General features: G+C 37.8%; 1 protein-coding gene and 1 non-coding gene across 2 annotated transcripts in view; one reads left to right on the top strand and one right to left on the bottom strand.

Moving 5' to 3' along the window:
• DNAH3 (dynein axonemal heavy chain 3) overlaps positions 1-20,788 on the top strand; it is a 242,515-nt gene that overhangs the window by 129,402 nt on the left and 92,325 nt on the right. Inside the window, exon 40 of the mRNA XM_055562073.1 lies at positions 9,158-9,403. Coding sequence (XP_055418048.1) covers positions 9,158-9,403 — 246 coding nt within the window. The remainder of the gene's footprint in view (positions 1-9,157; positions 9,404-20,788) is intronic.
• On the bottom strand, positions 19,627-19,699 carry TRNAR-CCU (transfer RNA arginine (anticodon CCU)). The gene has a single exon. It is a non-coding gene; the product is annotated as a tRNA-Arg (tRNA).

The following is a 20,788-nucleotide window of genomic DNA, read 5'->3' as shown; positions in this document are numbered from 1 at the left end:
TTCTGGACCCATAGATTGAACCCAGGTCTCCCACATTGCAGGCAGAGCCTTTACTGTTTGAAAGTGAAAGTGAAAATGAAGTCACTCAGTCGTGTCTGACTCTTTGCGACCCCGTGGACTGTAACCCACCATGCTCCTCCGTCCATGGGATTCTCCAGGCAAGAGTGCTGGAGTGGGTTGCCATTTCCTTCTCCAGGGGATCTTCCCCACCCAGGGATTGAACCCAGGTCTCCTGCATTGCAGGCAGACGCTTTAACCTCTGAGCCACCAGGGAAGCCTGTTTGAGCTACCACTAAATCCCACTAATCTCCACTAATTCCCACTAATCTCCACTAATCCACTAATCTCCATCTAATCCTTGCCACATTAGATACGTGGTCTTTTTGATGAAAACCATTCTGACAGGTGTGAGGTGATAACTGATTGTAGTTTTAATTTACATTTCTCTGATGATTAACTATATTGAGCATCTTTTCATGTGCCTGTTGGTCATCTGTATGTATTATTTGCAAAAATGTCTATTCAGATCTTCTGCCCATTTTTAATCAGGTGGTTTATTGATGTTGAGTTGTATGACTTGTTTTTATATATTTTAGATATTAACTCCCTTATTAGTCATATCATTTGCAAATATTTTCTCCTGTTCAGTAGGTTGTCTTATCATTGTCTCCATTGCATCCTTTGATATGGAAAAGATTTTAAGGTTAATTAGGTCCCAACTGTTTAGCCAACTTGTTTCCTTTGCCTTAGGGGAAAAATCAAAATAATATTGCTATGATTTATGTCAAAAGGTGTTCTGTTGTTTTCTTCTAGGAGTTTTATGGTTTATAGTCTCACATTTAAGTTTTAATTCATTTTGAGTTTATTGTTTATATATAGTGTGAGGAAATGTTCTGATTTTATTCTTTTACATATAGTTGTCCTGTTTTTACATATAGTTGTCCTTTTACATATAGTGGTCCCAGGACCACTTACTGAAGAGACTGTGTTTTCTCCACTGTATATTTTTACCTCTTTTGTCATAGATTAATTGACCGTAAGTGCATAGATTACTTCTGGGCTTTCTATCCTGTTCCATTGATCTATGTGTCTGTTTTTGTGTGATATTTTTGTCTTTGGTATTTTGCTTTTGGTATCAGGGTGATACCATAGAATGAGCTCAAAAGTATTGCTTCTTATGCAATTGTTTGAAATAATTTGAGAAGGTAGGTATTATCTGTAAATGTTTGGTAGAACTCACCTGTGAAGAAAAGTCTTTAGACTTTTCTTTTCTGGGAGATTTTAAATTACTGATTTAGTTTCATTAATGGTCTGTTCATATTTTCTATTTCCTCAAGGTTCAGTCTAGAGAGATTATACCTCTCTAAGAATTTTTTCATTTCTTCTAGATTGCTCATCTTCTTGGTATATACGTGTCCATAGTAATCTCTGTGATTACTTTGTATTTCATAATGTTGGTTATAATTTCTCCTTTTTTATTTTTGACTTTATTGAATTGAGCTTTCTCTCTTTTTTTCTTAATGTGTCTGTCTCAAGATTTAAATGACTGGCTTTAAATGACATTAAGCTAGATGGACCTAATAGATATAGAACATTCCACCCAAAAGCAGCAGAATACACATTATTTTCAGCTGCACACAAAGCATTCTCTGGGATAGATCACATTCTAGGCCACAAAACAAGTCTTGGTAAATTTAAGAAAATTAAAATCATATCAAATATCTTTTCCAACCACAATGCTATGAGACTAGAAATCAGCTACAAGAAAATAAAAATTGCAAAAAGTACAAAGGCTAAACAATATGCTATTAAACAACCAATGAATAACTGGATAAACTAAAGAGAAAATTGCAAAATACCTGGAGGAAATTTAAAACAAGCACAACAATCCATAATCTGTGGGATGCAGCAGAAGCAGTTCTAAGAGGGAAGTTTACAGTGATACAAACCTCAAGAACAGCAGCAAGAACAATCTCAAACAACTTAACCTTATACCTAAAGGAAACAGGAAAAGAATAACAAAACCCAAAGTTAATAGAAGCAAAGAAATCTTAATGATCAGAAGAGAAAGGAATGAAATAGAGACTTAAAAAATAGAAAAGATCAATGAAACTTAGAGCTGGTTCTTTGAAAAGATAAGCAAAATCAAGATTTTCATTTTTAGTAATAATATCACAGAAGTGATGATGTATCCTCAGTAAATCTTCAGTGGGTACATATGTGAACAAATCTTATTCCTGTTGAAAGTTCTGGTCAAAATTATCTTTGTTCATAGTTATATTTCTCCACTGTAATGTTATTGTTTTTGTTTTTTCCTTTGGGATTAATAATTACATCAGGGGGTATAATTTCAAGCTATGCAAATATCCTATTTCTCCTCAGACTTTCATGTACTGATTTTAGCATCCGTTGGTAGATCTTATCTACAGCAATTATTAGGCTGGCATTTCCTAATGTAAATTTTCTATTTAAATTTATGTTTCTTTTAAAGATTAGAATTCTTCTGTAAAGAAGAACTATTCTTCCCTACTTATTTATTCAATTATTTAGTGATCAAATATGAATTCATCGATATTCATTTTGTTCTATGAACTATAACCCAATGCTATAATTATTTATTTTATTGTTCAAATGGCTTTGACAACTGGGGACACCTTCAAGTTGGTTCCTGTGGTCATTTAACATGTTTTTATCCTCACATTGCTAAGATCAGAAATGAAAATGCAGATATTACTACTCATTGTACAGAAAGAAAAAGGATTATAAGAGAGCACTATGAAAAATTTTATGGCAACAAATTTTATTACTTAAATGAAATGGGGGAAAAAATGCCTACCAAGACACAAAATCTACCAAGACTGCAGCACAAAGAAATCTGAATAGATCAGTGACTGGTATTGGTCAGTTATCAAAAATCTCACAACAAAGAAAAATCCTGGATCTGACTACTTCATTGGTGAATTGTACCAGACATTTAGGGAAGAGTTAATATCAATCATGCTCAAAATTTTCCAAAATGTTTAAAAGAGAACATTTCTTAACTCATTCTATGAAACCAGCATTACCCTGAAACCAAAGCCAGACAGAGACACTACAAGAAAGTTCTAGACCAATATCCTTTATAAACATTAGTGTAAAAATTTCCCCCAAAGGCCAGAAAGGCGAATTTATCAGCATATCAAAAGGATTCTACACTGTAACCAACTATGATTAATTTCTGTGGTGCAAGGATGTCTCAATGTATAAAAATTAATCAATGTGTGATACATGTAATACACATATAATTAACAGAATAAAGGAAAAAACGTTGTCTCAATGCAGAAAATCATTTGACAAAATTCATGAAATCATGATAAACAACATTGAACAAGGTAGGAATAAAAGGATACTACCTCAACATAATAAAAGTAAAATACAAAAACCTCACAGTGAACATCATACTCAATGGTGAAACACTTTACCATTTTAACTACAATAAGGAAAGGATGTTTGCTTTCACCAGTTCTATTTAACATAGTACTGGACGTCCTAGACAGAGTAATTTGGCAAGAAAAAGAAATAAGATTATGTATTCACATTAGAAAAGAAAAAGTAAATTTATCTGTTTGCAGATGATATGATCTAATATGTACTAAATCCTGAAGACTACACACGCACACGAAACTGTTATAAACAAATTCAGTAAAGTGGCAGGATACAAAATCAAACACAAAAATAACACAGTTCTGTTGCATTTCTGTACACTGACAATAAACAGTCTGAAACCTGAGTTAAGAAAACAATGCCATTTAAAATAGCCTGACAGAGAATAAAATACATAGAAATTAACCAAGAAGGTGATAGACTTCTGCAATAAAAATTATACAGCATGCCCAATGAAATTAAAGGACATTTAAAATAGAAAAACATTCTAAGTTCATGGGATGGAAGACTAAATATTGTTAAGATGTCAATACAACCCCAAATAATCTATAGATTCAGTGCAATTTCTGTCAAAATTCCAATTACATATTTTACAGAAATATAAAAATCAATCCCGAAATTCATATGGAATTTCAAAGATCCTAAATAGCCAAATAATCATGAAAAAGAAGAACATAGTTGGAGAACAAAGAACACTTTCTGATTTCAAAACTTACTACAAAGCTACAATAATCAAAACTGTGCAGTGCTCACATAAGGACAGATATACACGGTGATAGAAGCAAGGTTCGATGCTGTAAAGAGCAATATTGCATAGGAAGCTGGTATGTTAGGTCCATGAATCAAGGCAAATTGGAAGTGTTCAAACACGAGATGGCAAGAGTGAACATCGACATTCTAGGAATCAGCGAACTAAGATGGACTGGAATGGGTGTATTTAACTCAGATGACCATTATATCTACTACTGTGGGCAGGAATCCCTTAGAAGAAATGAAGTAGCCATCATGGTCAACAAAAGAGTCTGAAATACAGTACTTGGATGCAATTTCAAAAACGACACAATGGTCTCTGTTCATTTCCAAGGCAAACCATTCAATATCACGGTAATCCAAGTCTATGCCCCAACCAGTAACGCTGAAGAAGCTGAAGTTGAACAGTTCTAGAACTAACACCCAAAAAAGATGTCCTTTTCATTATAGGGGACTGGAATGCAAAAGTAGGAAGTCAAGAAACACCTGGAGTAACAGGCCTTGGAGTTTGGCCTTGGATTACAGAATGAAGCAGGACAAAGGCCAATAGAGTTCTGCCAAGAGAACACATTGGTCATAGCAAACACCCTCTTCCAACAACACAAGAGAAGACTCTACACATGGACATCACCAGATGGTCAACACCGAAATCAGATTGATTATATTCTTTGCAGCCAAAGATGAAGAAGCTCTATACAGTCAGCAAAAACAAGACAGGGAGCTGACTGTGGCTCAGATCATGAACTCCTTATTGCCAAATTCAGACTGAAATTGAAGAAAGTGGGGAAAACCACTACCATTCAGGTATGACCAAAATCAAATCCCTTATGATTATACCGTGGAAGTGAGAAATAGATTTAAGGGACTAGATCTGATAGAGTGCCTGATGAGCTATGGACAGAGGTTTGTGACATTGTGCAAGAGACAGGAATCAAGACCATCCCCAATAAAAAGAAATGCAAAAAAGCAAAATGGCTGTCTGAGGAGGCCTTACAAATAGCTGTGAAAAGAAGAGAAGTGAAAAGCAAAGGAGAAAAGGCAAAATATACCCATTTGAATGCAGAGTTCCAAAGAATAGCAAGGAGAGATAAGAAAGCCTTCCTCAGTGATCAATGCAAAGAAATAGAGGAAAATAATAGAATGGAAAAGCCTAGAGATCTCTTCAAGAAAATTAGACATACCAAGGGAATATTTCATGCAAAGATGGGCTCAATAAAGGACAGAAATGGTATGGACCTAACAGAAGCAGAAAATATTAAGAAGACATGGCAAGAATTCACAGAAGAACTGTACAAAAAAGATCTTCACGACCCAGATAATCACAATGCTGTGATCACTCACCTAGAGCCAGACATCCTGGAATGTGAAGTCAAGTGGGCCTTAGGAAGCATGACTAGGAACAAAGCTAGTGAAGGTGATGGAATTCCAGTTGAGCTATTTCAAATCCTGAAAGCTGATGCTGTGAAAGTGCTGCACTCAATATGCCAGCTCATTTGGAAAACTCAGCAGTGGCCACAGGACTGGAAAAGGTCAGTTTTCATTCCAATCTCAAAGGCAGTGCCAAAGAATGCTCAAACAACTGCACAATTGCACTCATCTCACACATTAGTAAAGTAATGCTCAAAATTCTCCAAGCCAGGCTTCAGTAATACGTGAACCATGAACTTCCAAATGTTCAAGCTGGTTTTAGAAAAGGCAGAGAAACCAGAGATCAAATTGCTAACATCTGCTGGATCATCAAAAAAAACAAGAGAGTTCCAGAAAAACATCTATTTCTGCTTTATTGACTATGCCAAAGCCTTTGACTGCGTGGATCACAATAAACTGTGGAAAATTCTTCAAGAGATGGGAATACCAGACCACCTGACCTGCCTCTTGAGAAACCTGTATGCAGGTCTGGAGCAACAGTTAGAATTAGACATGGAACAACAGACTTCTTCCAAATATGAAAAGGAGTACATCAAAGCTGTATAGTGTCACCCTGCTTATTTAACTTATATGCAGAGTACATCATGAGAATTGCTGGGCTGGAGGAAGAGAAGCTGGAATCAAGATTGCTGGGGGAAATATCAATAACCTCGAGATATGCAGATGGTATCACCCTTATGGCACAAAGTGAAAAAGAACTAAAGGGCCTCTTGATGAACGTGAAAGAGGAGAGTGCAAAAGTTGGCTTAAAACTCAATATTCAGAAAACTAATATCATGGCATCTGGTCCCATCACTTCATAGCAAATAGATAGGGAAACAGTGGAAACAGTGGGTGGACTTTATTTTTCTGGGCTCCAAAATCACTGCAGGTAGTGACTGCAGACATGAAACTAAAAGACGCTACTCCTTGGAAAGAAAGTTATGACCAAGCTAGAGAGCATATTAAAAAGTAATTTTTAATATTACTTGCCAACCAAGGTCCATCTAGTCAAAGCTATGGTTTATCCAGTAGTTATGTATGGATGTGAGAGTTTGACTATAAAGAAAGCTGAGCATTGAAGAATTGATGCTTTTGAACTGTGGTGTTGGAGAAGACTCTTGAGAGTCCCTTGGACTGCAAGGAGATCCAACCAGTCCATCCTAAAGGAGATGAGTCCTGGGTGTTCATTGGAAGGACTGATGTTGAGGCTGAAACTCCAATACTTTGGCCATCTGATGCGAAGAGCTGACTCATTTGAAAAGACCCTGATGCTGGGAAAGATTGGGGCGGGGGGAGAAGGGGATGACAGGATGAGTTGGTTGGATGGTATCACTGACTCAATGGGCATGAGTTTAGGTAAACTCTGGAAGTTGGTGATGGACAGGGAGGCCTGGCGTGCTGTGGTCATGGGGTCACAGAGTCGGTCACGACTGAGCAACTGAACTGAACTGAACTGATACATCAGTGGAATGGAGTAGAATGTCTAGATATAAATTCATGCATGTATTGTCAAATGATTTTCTACAAGGATGCTAAGACCATTCAATGCAGAAAGGACATTCTTTTTTCTTTTTCCTCTTTTTGTTTGTTTTTGCCTGCACCACGTGGCATGCAGGACCTTTAGCTCCTCCACCAGGGCTCTAACCCATGCCCTCTGCGGTGAAAGTACTGATTCTTAACCACCGGACTGCCAGGAAGGTCCCTAGGACAGTCTTTTCAACAAATAATGCCAGGAAACCTGGATATCCACTTAGAAATAAAGGAAGTTGGACCTTTACTTAATGCTATGTACAAAAATTAACTCAAAACAAATGGAAGACCTAAATGTAAGAACTGTGTGTGTTCAGTCACTTCAATCATATCTCTTTCCAACTCTATGGACTGTAGCCTGCCAGGCTTCCCTGTCCATGGGATTCTCCAGGCAAAAATTCTGGAGTGGATTGCTGTGCCCTCCTTGAGCAGATCTTCCCAAACTAGGGAATGAACCCAGGGTCTCCTGTGGCTTCTGTGTCACAGATGGATTCTTTACTGCTGAGCCACTGGAGAAGCCCTAAACCTTTAAAATTTCTAGAATAAAATCTAAGGTAGAGAGCTATTTGGAAATTTTTTCTTGGATATGACACCAAAGGCACAGCAACAAAAGAGAAAAAAGACAAATAGAGTCCATGAAAATTGAAAACTACTGTTTTCAAAAGACTCTATCAACAGAGTAAAGAGACAACTCACAAGTGGCAGAAAATCTTTATAAATCATATAAATGATAAAGGATGAATATCAAAGACTCTGTTAACAGACTAAAAGGATGACTCACAAATGGGAGAAAATCTTTACCAATCATATATATGATAAAGGATGAATATCCAGAATATATAGAGAATTCCTAAAATTTAACCACACAAAAACAAACTGACTAATAGTCAAAGGTCTTAAATAGACATGTTTCCAAAGAAGATGCACAAATGGCTTATAAGCACATGGAAAGATGCTCAACATCACTAATTATTAGGAAAATGCAAATCAAAACCACAGTGAGATACCATCTCATACCTATTAGGTTGGATACTATCCAAACAACAAGAGTACTAACAATATTAACAATCAAAACGAACAAGTATTGACGAGGATGTCAAGAAACTGGAACCCTTGTGCACCATTGATGAAATGTAAAATGGTACAGTTGCTATGGAAAATAGTTTCTCAGTTCCTCAAAATTAAAAGTAGAATTACCATATGACTTAGCACTTCCACTCTGGGTATATATATAAAGAAATTGAAAGTAGAGACATAGATATTTTATTCATAGCAATATTATTTTTGAACATAGAACCTGTGTTCGTAGCAGCATTATTCATAGTAACCAAAGATGAAAACAACCCAAGTGTCCACCAATCAATGAATGGATAAATAAAATGTAATACATGCATACAGTGAAATATTATTCACCTTAAAAATGAAGGAAATTATGGGGAGTTCCCTGGTGGTCTAGTGGTTAGAATTCAGTGCTTTCACTGCCCTGCCAGGGTTTAATTCCTGGTCAGGAAACTGAGATCCTTCAAGCCACATGGCACAGTCAAAATAAAAATTCTGATTCACATTCTGATACATGCTGCAAGACAAATGGAGCTTGAGAATACTGTGCTCAGAGAAATAAGCTAGTCAGAAAAAGACTATATTATTTCACCTCTAAGACATATCCAGATTAGTCAAATTTATAAAGATAGAAAGTACAACGCTATTTGTCATGTTGTGGGGAAGCTGGTAATGAATTAATGTTTAATGGGTATAGAGTTTCAGTTTTGCAGGATGAAAATAGTCCCAGATGTGAATAGTGGTGATGGTTGCACAAAAACATGGATGAATTTAATACCACTGAACTTTAAAATGGTTAAGATTGTAATCTGTGTGTTATGCATATCTTACTACAATAAAAAATTTTATTTTAATATATGTAGAAAAAGGATCAGGCCACTCATTCCATATCAAGCCCCTCCCCAGGCCCTTCAAGGATAGAACTACCCAATTCATATCTATTGCACTGTGCAGTTTTTTATGAGATTCTTATTCTTGCTTTTAGATGAAATCAGGGAAATAGAAGAGGAGGAAAGTGAATTATTTGAAGGCCTGACAAGCCAACAGATCTTCCTCTGGCTACAAGGTCTGTTCCTTTTTGCCTTGGTGTGGACGGTGGCCGGCACCATCAACGCAGACAGCAGAAAGAAATTTGATCTGTTTTTCCGCAACCTGATCATGGGTATGGATAATAACAACCCAAGACCCAAAAGTGTCAAACTCACCAAAAACAACATCTTTCCAGAAAGAGGTAACTTGGTACCTGTTTGTTTTGTCTTCCTGTAGTGGTTTGGAGCATTATGTTCCAAACCCAGTTAAAATGTGAGATCCATGTAAGGCCTTTACAAAAGCCAGGAAAGATTTTGTAGGTTGCCTGAGGAGGTATACTTCTTCAGAGCTGGCCCATGTGTGTAGAGATCGGTGACCCTGAAGTCAGGTCTTATGAGTTAATTTAACTACTAATTGTTAACTTAGAAAAAGTCAATATGAGTTTTTAAAGTTATCTATAATCTCAGCAGTTAAATTGGCCCCAGAGAACATGAGAAATACAACCACTTCTGTTTTTCTTACTCCCTTCTAGTCCTGTTCTCTGTATTTACACATGTCATATCATGGTGATTATGGTTTTAACATTTCCTTTAACATTTTTCATTATAGTCTAATATTGAAATGTTTATGGTTTTGCTACATACATTATCTTCAAAATGATCACTTTAATCATGTATTAATGTTCTGTATATTCCGTTCAGTTCAGTTCAGTCGCTCAGTCGTGTCTGACTGTTGGCAACCCCACGAACCACAGCAGGCCAGGCCTCCCTGTCTATCACCAACTCCCGGAGTTTACCCAAACTCATGTCCATTGAGTCAGTGATACCATCCAACCATCTCATCCTCTGTCGGCCCCTTCTCCTCCCGCCCTCAATCTTCCCCAGCATCAGGGTCTTTTCAAATGAGTCAGCTCTTCTCATCAGGTGGCCAAAGTATTGGAACTTCAGCTTCAACAGCAGTCCTTCCAGTGAACACCCAGGACTGATCTCCTTTAGGATGGACTGGTTGGATCTCCTTGCAGTCCAAGGGACTCTCAAGAGTCTTCTCCAACACCACAGTTCAAAAGCAGCAATTCTTCGGTGCTCAGCTTTCTTTATAGTCCAACTCTCACATCCATACATGACCACTGGAAAAACGACAGCCTTGACTAGACAGACCTTTGTTGACAAAGTGATGTTTCTGCTTTTTAATATGCTTTCTAGGTTGGTCATAACTTTCCTTCCAAGGAGTAAGGATCTTTTAATTTCATGGCTGCAATCACCATCTGCAGTGATTTTGGAGCCCCCCAAAATAAAGTCTGACACTGTTTCCACTGTTTCCCCGTCTATTTACCGTACATCAAGGCTCTATATTTTCATCCTGCTTATTTAACTTATATTCAGAGTACATCATGAGAAACACCGGGCTGGATGAAGCAAAAGCTGGAATCAAGATGGCCAGGAGAAATATCAATAACCTCAGATATGCAGATGACACCACCCTTATGGCAGAAAGTAAAGAAGAACTAAAGAGCCTCTTGATGAAATTGAAAGAAGAGAGTGAAAAAGTTGGCTTAAAGCTCAACATTCAGAAAACTAAGATCATGGCATCCGGTCCCATCACTTCATGGCAAATAGATGGGGAAACAGTGGCTGACTTTATTTTTTTGATGAATCATTCTATAGTTTTATAAATTTTATTTATCTTTTCCTAGAACCAGCTTTTAGTTTCACTGATCTTTTCTATTGTTTTTTAGTCTCGATTTTATTTATTTCTCCTGATCTTTATTATTTTTTTTCTACTAACTTTGGGTTTTATTTGTTCTTTTTTCTGTTTCATATAGGTGTAAAGTTAGGTTACTTATTTGAAATTTTTCTTTTTTTTTTTTTTTTTGACACTAAACAACAACAAATTTAATAAAATATCTGTTCAATCATCAGTGGACTACTAACCTGAGCACATACAATCTAACAGAACAGTGACTTCAATGGCCACATATGACAAAAAAATATAGAGTTTTCAGGATTCGTTCATAAAAATCATTAAATAAACAACAATAAGTAAAACAAACAGCAAATAATAAAAAAAAAACCTTGGAAAGAGAGAGAACCTGATTTCTAGAGTTGCCACTTTATAGTATTCAAAATGTCCAAGTTTCAACTAAAAATTATGAAGTATGCAAAGAATAAAGAATACACAAACACAGGGAAAACAAAAATTAATAGAAGCTGTCCCTGAGAAGATCCAGATGTTGGATTTACTAGCAAAAGCCTTTCTTTTTATTTGTTTATTTTTTTGGCTTCACTGGGTCTAAGATGTTTCATGCATGTTTTCTTTGGTTGTAGCAAGTGGGAGCTACTCTCTAGTTGCAGTGCATGGGATTCTCTTTGCAGTGGTTTCTCTTGCTGTGGAGCACAGGCTCTAGGGTGTACAAGCTTGGCAGTTCAGGCGCTCAGGCTGTAGAGCCCAGGCTTCAGCAGTTGTGGCACACGGGCTTAGTTGCTCTGTGGCATATGGGATCTTCTGAAATTTTTCTTGTTTGCTGAGGTTGTAAGCTTATAATGCTATAAATTTTCCTCTTAGAACTGTTTTTCTGTTTCCCATAGGCTTTGGATTGTCGTGTTTTCACTTTCATTTGTTTCTCGGTATTTTTGTTTGTTCTCTTTGATTTATACAGTGAAAATTGCTTGTTTAGCCTCCACTTACTTGTGTCTTTTGCAGTATTTTTTCCTTATAGTTGAATTCTAGTCTCATAGCTCATTGTTGAAAAAGATACTTGAAATGATTTCAATTTTCTTAAATTTACTGAGGCTTTTTTGTGGCCTAGCATGTGATCTGTCCTGGAGAATGTTCCATGTGCACTTGAAATTATGTGTATGAAAGTGAAAGTGAAGTCGCTCAGTCATGCCTGACTCTTTGTGACTTCATGGACTATAGCCTACCAGGCTCCACGGTCCATGGGATTTTCCAGGCAAGAATACTGGAGTGGGCTGACGTTTCCTTCTCCAGAAGAAATAATGTATATCATGCTACTTTTGGCCAGAATGCTCTGTGAATGTCAGTTAAGCCTGTGTGATCAAAAGTGTCATTGAAGACCAGCATTTCCTAATGTATTTTCTGTCTGGATAATCTGTCCTATGATATAAGTGGGATGTTAAAATTCCCTATTATTATTGTGTTACCAGTTACTCCTTTTATGTCTTATATATTTTGCCTTATATACATAGGTGCTCCCATGTTTGGTGCATAGATATTTACAGCCATCTTCTTGGATTGATCCCTTGATCATTATGTAGGGTCCTTCCTTGTCCCTTGTAACCGTCTTTATTTTAAAGTCTGTTTTGTCTGATATAAGTGTTACTGCTTTGGCTATCTTTTTATTTCCATTTACATGGGATACCCTTTTGAGTCTGCTCACTTTCAGTCTATGTATGTCTCTAGGTCTGCAGTCAATCTCTTGTATCCATTCAGCCACTCTGTCTTTTGGTTGGAGCATTTAATCCATTTACATTTAAAGTAATTATTGAGATGTATATTCTGGTCATTTTGTTCATTGTTTGGAGTTGTTTCTGTAATCTTTTTTTTTTTCTTTCTTTTTTTGTTCTCTTAAGATCTGATGACTATCTTTAGTGTTACGGTTGGATTCCTTTTACTTTGTGTGTGTGTGTATATATTACAGATGTTTGGTATATGGAAACCATGAAGTTATATGGCAGTCTGTGTGTTTGTGTGTATGCGTGTATAAGTTGCTGAGCTCTTCATTTCAAGTACATTTTAAAAATACTGCATTTGTACTCTCCTCCCCTCACTATTACTAGTTTTGTTACTATATTTTACATATAATTGTATTCTGTGTCTCTTAAATGCTTATTGTGGGTATAAATTTTACTACTTTTTTTCTTTAAATTTATTTTTAATTGAAGGTCAATTGCTTTAGTATTGCATTGATTTCTACCAAGCATCAACATGAATCAGCCATAAGTTTACCCATGTGCCCTCCCACTTGAACATCCCTCCCACCTCTGTCCCCACCCCACCCCTCTAGGTTGTTAATAGGCCCTTGTTTGAGTTCCCTGAGTCATATATAGCAAATTCCCATTGGCTATCTATTTTACACATGGTAATGCATATTTCCATGTTACTTTCTCCGTACTTCCCACACAACCTCCCAGCCATGTCCATAATTCTGTTCTCAATGTCTGTGTCTCCATTGCTGCTTTGCAAATAGATTCATCAGTACTCTCTTTTTAGATTCCATATATATGCATTAGTATACAATAACTGTATTTCTCTTTCTGACTTACTTCACTCTGTAATAGGCTCTAGGTTCATCCACTTCATTGGGACTGACTCAAACACATTCCTTTTTATGACTGAGTAATATTCCATTGTATATATGTACCATAGCTTCTTTATTCATTCATCTGTTGATGGATGTCTAGGTTGCTTCCATGTCCTAACTATCGTAAATAGAGCTGTAATGAACATTGGTTAGCATGTGTCTTTTTCAGTTTTGGTTTCCTCAGGGTATGTGCCTAGTAGTGGGATTGCTGGGTTACATGGTGGTTTTATTCCTAGTTTTTAAAGGAATCTCCATACTGTTCTCTGCCTGCAATGCAGGATGCAATACAAAGAATCCACCTACAATGCAGGAGACCCCAGTTTGATTCCTGGGTTGGGAAGATCCACTGGAGAAGGGATAGACTACCCACTCCAGTATTCTTGGGTTTCCCTTGTGGCTCAGTTGGTAAAGAATCCACCTGCAATGCAGGAGACCTGGGTTTGATCCCTGGGTTGGGAAGATCCCCTAGAGAAGGGAAAGGCTACCCACTCCCATATTCTGGCCTGGAGAATTCCATGGACTGTATAGTCCATGAGGTTGCAAAGAGTTGGACACAACTGGGTCTCTTTCACTTCACTTCACATATTGTTCTCCATAGCAGCTGTATCAATTTGCATTCCCACCAACAGTGTAAGAGGGTTCCCTTTTCTCCACACCCTCTCCAGCACTTATTGTTTGTAGATTTTTTGATGATGGCCATTCTGACTGATGTGAGGTGATATCTCATTGTAGTTTTGATTTGCATTTCTCTAATAATGAGTGATATTGAGCATCTTCTCATGTGTTTATTAGCCATCTGTATGTCTTCTTTGGAGAAATGTCTGTTTAGGTCTTTGCCCCTTTTTTTGATTGTTTCTCTGCTATTGATTTGTATGAGCTACTTGTATATTTTTTAAATTAATCCTTTGTCAGTTGTTTCATTTGCTATTATTTTTTCCCATTCTGAAGGTTGTCTTTTCACCTTGTTTATAGTTTCCTTTGCTGTGCAAAAGTTTTTAAGTTTAAGTAGGTCCCCCTTTTTTATTTTTGCTTTTATTTCTGTTACTCTAGGAGGTGGGTCATAGAGAATCTTGCTATGATTTATGTCATAGAGTATTCTGCCTATGTTTTCCTCTAGGAGTTTTATAGTTTTTGGCCTTACATTTAAGCCTTTAATCCATTTTGAGTTTATATTTCCATATGCTGTTAGGAAGTGTTCTAATTTCATTCTTTTATACATGACTGTCCAGTTTTCCCAGCACCACTTATTAAAGAAATTATCTTTGCCGCACTGTATATTCTTGCCTCCTTTATCAAAGTATCCATAGGTGTATGGGTTTATCTCTGGGCTTTCTATCTTGTTCCATCGGACTATATTTCTGTTTTAGAGTTTATTACTTTTGACTTTCAGCCTCCTTGCTAGTTTTGTGTGTGGATGATTTCCTACCTTTACTGTTGGTTTGCCTTTGCTGGTGAGTTTTTTTGGTTTGTAATTTTCTTATTTCTAGGTGTGGCCTTTTCGTTTTTGCTTTGAAAAGTTCCCTTTAACATTTGTCGTAAAGCTCATTTGGTGGTGTTGAACTCTTTTAGCTTTTGTTTGTCTGTGTAACTTTTTATCTCTCCATCGAATATGAACAAAAGCCTTGCTAGGTAGGTTGTAGGTTTTTTCCTCTCGCCACTTAAAAAATATTGCACCACTGCCTTCTGGCCTGCAGAGTTTCTGCTAATAAATCAGCTGATAGCCTTATGAGAGTTCCCTTGTATGTTATTTGTTGCTTTTCTCTTGTTCCTTTTATAGTCTCCCTTGAATTTTTGTCATTTTTACTACAACATGTCTTGGTGTGTTCCTCTCTGCTTCCTCCTGTATCAGGCTCTCTGCACCTCCTGGACTTGGGTAACTGTGTCCTTTCCCATGTGAGGGAAGTTTTCAGCTACTGTGTTTTTAAATATGTTCTCAGGCCCTTTCTCTGCTCCTTCTTGTTGTTCAGTCTCTCAGTCATGTCTGACTCTTTGCAACCCCATGGATCATAGTACCCCAGGCTTCCCTGTCCTTCACCATCTTCCAGAGCTTGCTCAAACTCATATCCATTGAGTCAATGATGCCATCCAACCATCTCATCCTCTGTGATCCCCTTCTCCTCCTGCCCTCAATCTTTCCCAGCATCAGGGTCTTTTCCAGTGAGTTGGCTCTTCACATCAGGTGGCCAAAATATTGGAGCCTCAGCTTCAGTATCAGTCCTTCCAATGAATATTCAGGGTTGATTTCCTTTAGGATTGACTGGTTTGATCTCAAAAGGACTATCATGAGTCTTCTCCAGCACCACAGTTCAAAAGCATCAATTTTTTGGTGCTCAACCTTCTTTATGATACACCTCTCACATCTATACATGACTGCTAGAAAAATCATAGCTTTGACTATACAGACCTTTGTTGGCAAAGTTATGTCTCTGCTTTTTAATATGCTGTCTAATATGTCTGTCATAGGATGAGGCTAGTCTTGAGGCTAATCTAGGCTTCCTAGAGGGCCAGGCTAGTGCTTGTGCACTGGTGGAAAGGCCTGTGGGCCTGTGGGCCTAGAGGGGCTGTGGGCTCAGGAGGTCCTTAGGCAGCCTGTCTGCTGATGAATGGAGATGTGTCTCCACCCAGTTAGTTGTTAGGCCCAAGACCTTCCAGCACTTCCTGCAGGTTATTGGGTGGGGCCAGATCTTGTATCTTGGGCTTCCCTGGTGGCTCAGACAGTAAAGCGTCTGCCTGCAATGTGGGAGACCCGGGTTCGATTCCTGGGTCAGGAAGATCGCCTGGAGAAGGAAATGGCAATCCACTCCAGCACTCTTGCCTGGAAAATCCCATAGACAGAGGAGCCTGATAGACTACAGTCCACGGGGTCGCAAAGAGTCGGACACAACTGAGCGACTTCACTTTCACTTTCACTTTCAGATCTTGTATTAATGAGCTACGGGTAGGATTCCATTGTGACTGCTCACAGCAGCAGTATCTACATGGTACAAATATGGCTTCTGCCAGTGTCTATGTCCCCAGGGTAAGCCACTGCTACACTGCAATCCCAGCCTCTCCTCAAGATTCTCCAAGACCAGCAGGTAGGTCTAGCCCAGGCTCCTATCAGATTACTGCTTTTGCCCTGGGTCCTAGTGCATGCGAGATTTTGTGTGTGCCCTTGCAGAGTGAAGTCTCTATTTCCTCCCGTCCTTTGGAACTCCCAAAATTAAGTCCACTGGCCTTCAAAGTCAAATGCTCTAGGGGATATTGTCCTCCCAGTGCAGGACCCAGGCTGAGGAGCTATATATGGGGCTCAGAACTCTCACTCCTGTGAGAGAGCCTCTACACTGTAATTATTGCCAGTTTGTGGACTGCCTCCACCCTATGGGTATGAGACTTGATTATATTGCCAGTCCATCCCTCTTACCTGTCTCATTGTGGTTCCTTCTTTATGTCTTTAGTTGTAGAAGATATTTTCTGGTAGGTTTCAGACTTTTTCATTGATGACTGTTCTGCAAATAATTGTGATTTGGGTGTATTCTTGATAATTGAGCTCAGGGTCTTTCTATCTGCCATTGTGGCTGAAACCCAAATTTCTTCTCTTTTTAAAAAAATATTAATAGACTTTAGCTTTAGAGCAGTTTTTGGTTTATAAAAAAATTGAACAGAAAGTACAGAGTTCTTTCTAGTTTAACTGTGTTCTTGTCTGAGAGTATACACTGGGTGATTTCTATTAATTAAAAACTTCTAAGTTGTGTTTTTTGGCCCAGAATATGATCTATCTTGGTGAATGTTCCATGTGAGCTTGAGAAGAATATATTCTGCTCTTGTTAGATGGAGTAATCTATAGATGTCCTTTAGTTCCAATTGACTGGTGATTAACTATTGATATATCTTTACTCATTTTCTGCCTGCTACCTGTCAATTACTGATAAAGGGGTATAGAAGTCTCCAACTATAATAGTGTATTTTTCTATTTCTCCTGTAGTTCCATAAGTTTTGCCTCAGGTATATTGATGTTCTGTTCATGTTTGAAGTTTGAAAATAGTACTTATGTAAATTTCTTCTCTTTTTAATGAGGGTGAGATTTAATTATATATATATATACACACACACACACATAGAGAGAGAGAGAGCAGTTATTTTTCACAAGTTCTTGTTGACTTATTGATGTCCTTTCTATTGTAGTTTTCTTTTTTAACAGACTATGTCAAGATGTAGGTCTTCTTTTGTTTATTTTTCCTAGAACATGATTCTTTCAGTCATCAAAGGAAAATTTTATTCTCTGGCTTCTGTATTTATCATCTCCTCCTTCCTTATTTTTATGTTTTTGCCTTTTTTATTTAGATTTTTCATTTTAATATGATTCACCCACAACTTCAATTATGCTTTTCCTGTCTTGACTGATTTTAATTCTGCTGTTGTATCTTTTGTTTCCTTGATGTCCTTCCTTAGTGTATGATTAAAAGCACAGGCCATGAAGTCATATTTTCAGAGGTTGAATCCTGGCTCTAGTATTTACTGGTTGGGTGCCCTTGAGAAAGTTCCTTAACATCTCTCAGTTTCCTCAGTTATGAAATGAGGACAATAGCACTAATTCATGGTGCTCTTATAAGAATTAAATGTGTTGATGTATATAAAACATTTATAATTAAGTATGATGCACATAAAGTGTTAAATCAATGTTAGTAACTTTTATTGCTTCCTCCATATCATCATCTCTATTAGCTCACTCATCTACCCCCCTTTTTTAATCTCATTTTGCCTTTTCATCTAAGCCTATTTTCTCTTTATGACTTTCTGTTCTTATTTCATGAAAAACTTGTCTTTTTGTACCCTATGTAGGATACCAAACAGTTTCCTCAAATTTGATTGTGAGTCCTGCCTTAAACAAGGTTCAGAAGTATACTTTCAATTGTGATCTCCATATTATATCCCTTTATGTAGCAGTATTTTTTTCACAGGTTCCATATGTTGCTTTTTGCTTCCTCATTATTAAGATCAGTCTGTTCATGCTCTGTGCCAGGAAATTGGTACATAAAGTACCCTTGACCCCATTCTTGGTTCACTTTGTGACATCTTTCCTTCCCTTCTGCGGCTGGACAGCTAATTATGTGCATAGCTTCCAAGTTTCCTAGGTAACTTTTCCCTACACTATCTCCTGTCTACCGTGATTCATCTCCTTCCTCTGCGTCCTGTTCAACTGATGCAATGTAAGAAAAACTATAATTTCCATAATGTAATGCAAACTGCTTTCTTCATATATCTTCTCTTACAACTACTCTACTTGAAAGTAGGTTTGGTTCTGAAAAAACTGTTTGTAAGAGCAAAATGACACCTTACAAGTGATCAGTGTGAACATATCCATGGAAATTTAAGCTTTACTCTTGTCTCCATGGTAATCATACACTTCTCTTTCTGCTGGTTTTCAAAACTCTTGCTACTTTTGGACATGATCAGGGTAAATGGTATTCATAACCCCCGCTAAAAACAAACCCAAATGCTGTAAACTCTCCTTTAGAGTCAGAAACAACGGGATGGCCAAGATCCAAAGACCATGTATGATCAACTAATGCCATCTGTTGGAGGCAGCCTTTTAATTTGTTTCATGTGAACATTCTAAAAGAGGACATTTCTCAACAAAAGAATGATCATGGTTTTTCACTTTGGAAGACCTACCTCACTGAATTTAAGGCACCACAGCTATTTTTCTTTTTCCTCATTGCGGTCTGGGACCCTACTACCCCTATCGGCTGTAGAAAGATGGCCTGGCAAGGCAAGGGTGACAAAAAAAAAATAAGACAATTCTCCCAGAGTAGTATGTGGCAGGACAGAGGAACAGCTGTCTGATTCTCTATGTGGGATGTCACTTACATCTCTGTATATCATGAGTTGCAAGGAGGAGGGAAATTAAAAGTATATCAGTGCACCTGTTGCAGTTTCTCATGCCATCTCTTGAGGTAAAATTTCTCAGTCCAGCTTATTTGATATCTAGTTAGAGGAGATTCTACCTAACTTCTTTTAGTCTTTGTGTTTTGTTTTGTTAATATTTGGCTGTGCTGGGTCTTAGTTGCGGTACACTGGGTCTTGTGGCACGTGAACTCCTATTTGCAGCATGTGGGATCTAGTTCCCTGACCAGGGATCGAACTTGGGCCCCCTGCATTAGGAGCGCAAAGTCTTAACCACTGGACCACCAAGGAAGTCGCCTAGCTTCTTTTAGTCTTGTTTTCATTGACATTATTCCACTCCTTTCTCTTGTGCCTTCCTAAGTATTTTAGTAGGAAATTACCAACCTCCTAGCCAGAACCCACTGGAATCCAAAAATGTGTTTTAAGTGCCAAGTGTAAATTCTTTTTTATATAACAGCTGTTGAGGTATAATTTACGTATCATAAGATTCACTCATTTAAGTAAGCAATCAGTGGTTATTAGTAAATTTGCCTAGTTGTGCAACTGTTTAATCCAATTTAGAACACTGGAACATTAGAACAAATTTAAAACATTCATCACCACAAGAAGATCCTTCATTCCCATTTTCAAGGAATCTTTGTTCCCAGTCTCAGTCCCAGGCAGGTATTCATCTGTTCTCTATAGATTTGCCATTTCAAATTTATGGGATGGTGTAATATATGGCGTCTTGATCTGGTTTTGGTTATACTTATTACCATCTTGAAGTGAAGTTGCTCAGTCGTGTCCGACTCTTTGTGACCCCATGGGCTGTAGCCTACCACGCTCCTCCATCCATGGGATTTTCCAGGCAAGGATACTAGAGTGGGTTGCCATTTCCTTCTCCAGGAGATCTCCCCAACCCAGGGATTGAACCTGGGTCTCATTGTAGGCAGATGCTTTATTGTCTGAGCCATAAAATACCTTTGTAACCTTTCCACAGGGTTTTAAATTCTCATGGCGAGAGCTCCAGGGAGGCCTTCTCTGACCTCATGGAATATTGTTTTCTGGACTTTTCATGATCTAGGAGCCATTGGGGTACATGGAACTCTCAAATGAGTGCTGAAGGAACTGTGTTGGGGAGTAGACACTAAGGAAAGCCGGCAGTCCTCTGGGGAATTCTCTCAAGGTTGTGTTATCATCAACTGACATTTATCTTTATTTGTCCAGAAAGTGCTAAATTTCTCTTTATTTACCCATTCATTGTGTGTCCTTTGAAAACCCACTCACTTCACTGTTAAAGTTTATCTTATTCTCCCAAGTGACGGACAAGAAAACAGAGGTGGGGCATGGGGTGGTAAAAGGTGATAGAATTAATTCACCTTCCTGGATTTCTAGTACTAT

Source organism: Bubalus kerabau, chromosome 23 (assembly GCF_029407905.1).
Source record: "Bubalus kerabau isolate K-KA32 ecotype Philippines breed swamp buffalo chromosome 23, PCC_UOA_SB_1v2, whole genome shotgun sequence".
In the NCBI taxonomy this organism is placed as follows: domain Eukaryota; kingdom Metazoa; phylum Chordata; class Mammalia; order Artiodactyla; family Bovidae; genus Bubalus; species Bubalus kerabau.
Note: the sequence above shows the minus strand (reverse complement) of the source record. Positions and strands in the feature narration are given on the sequence as shown.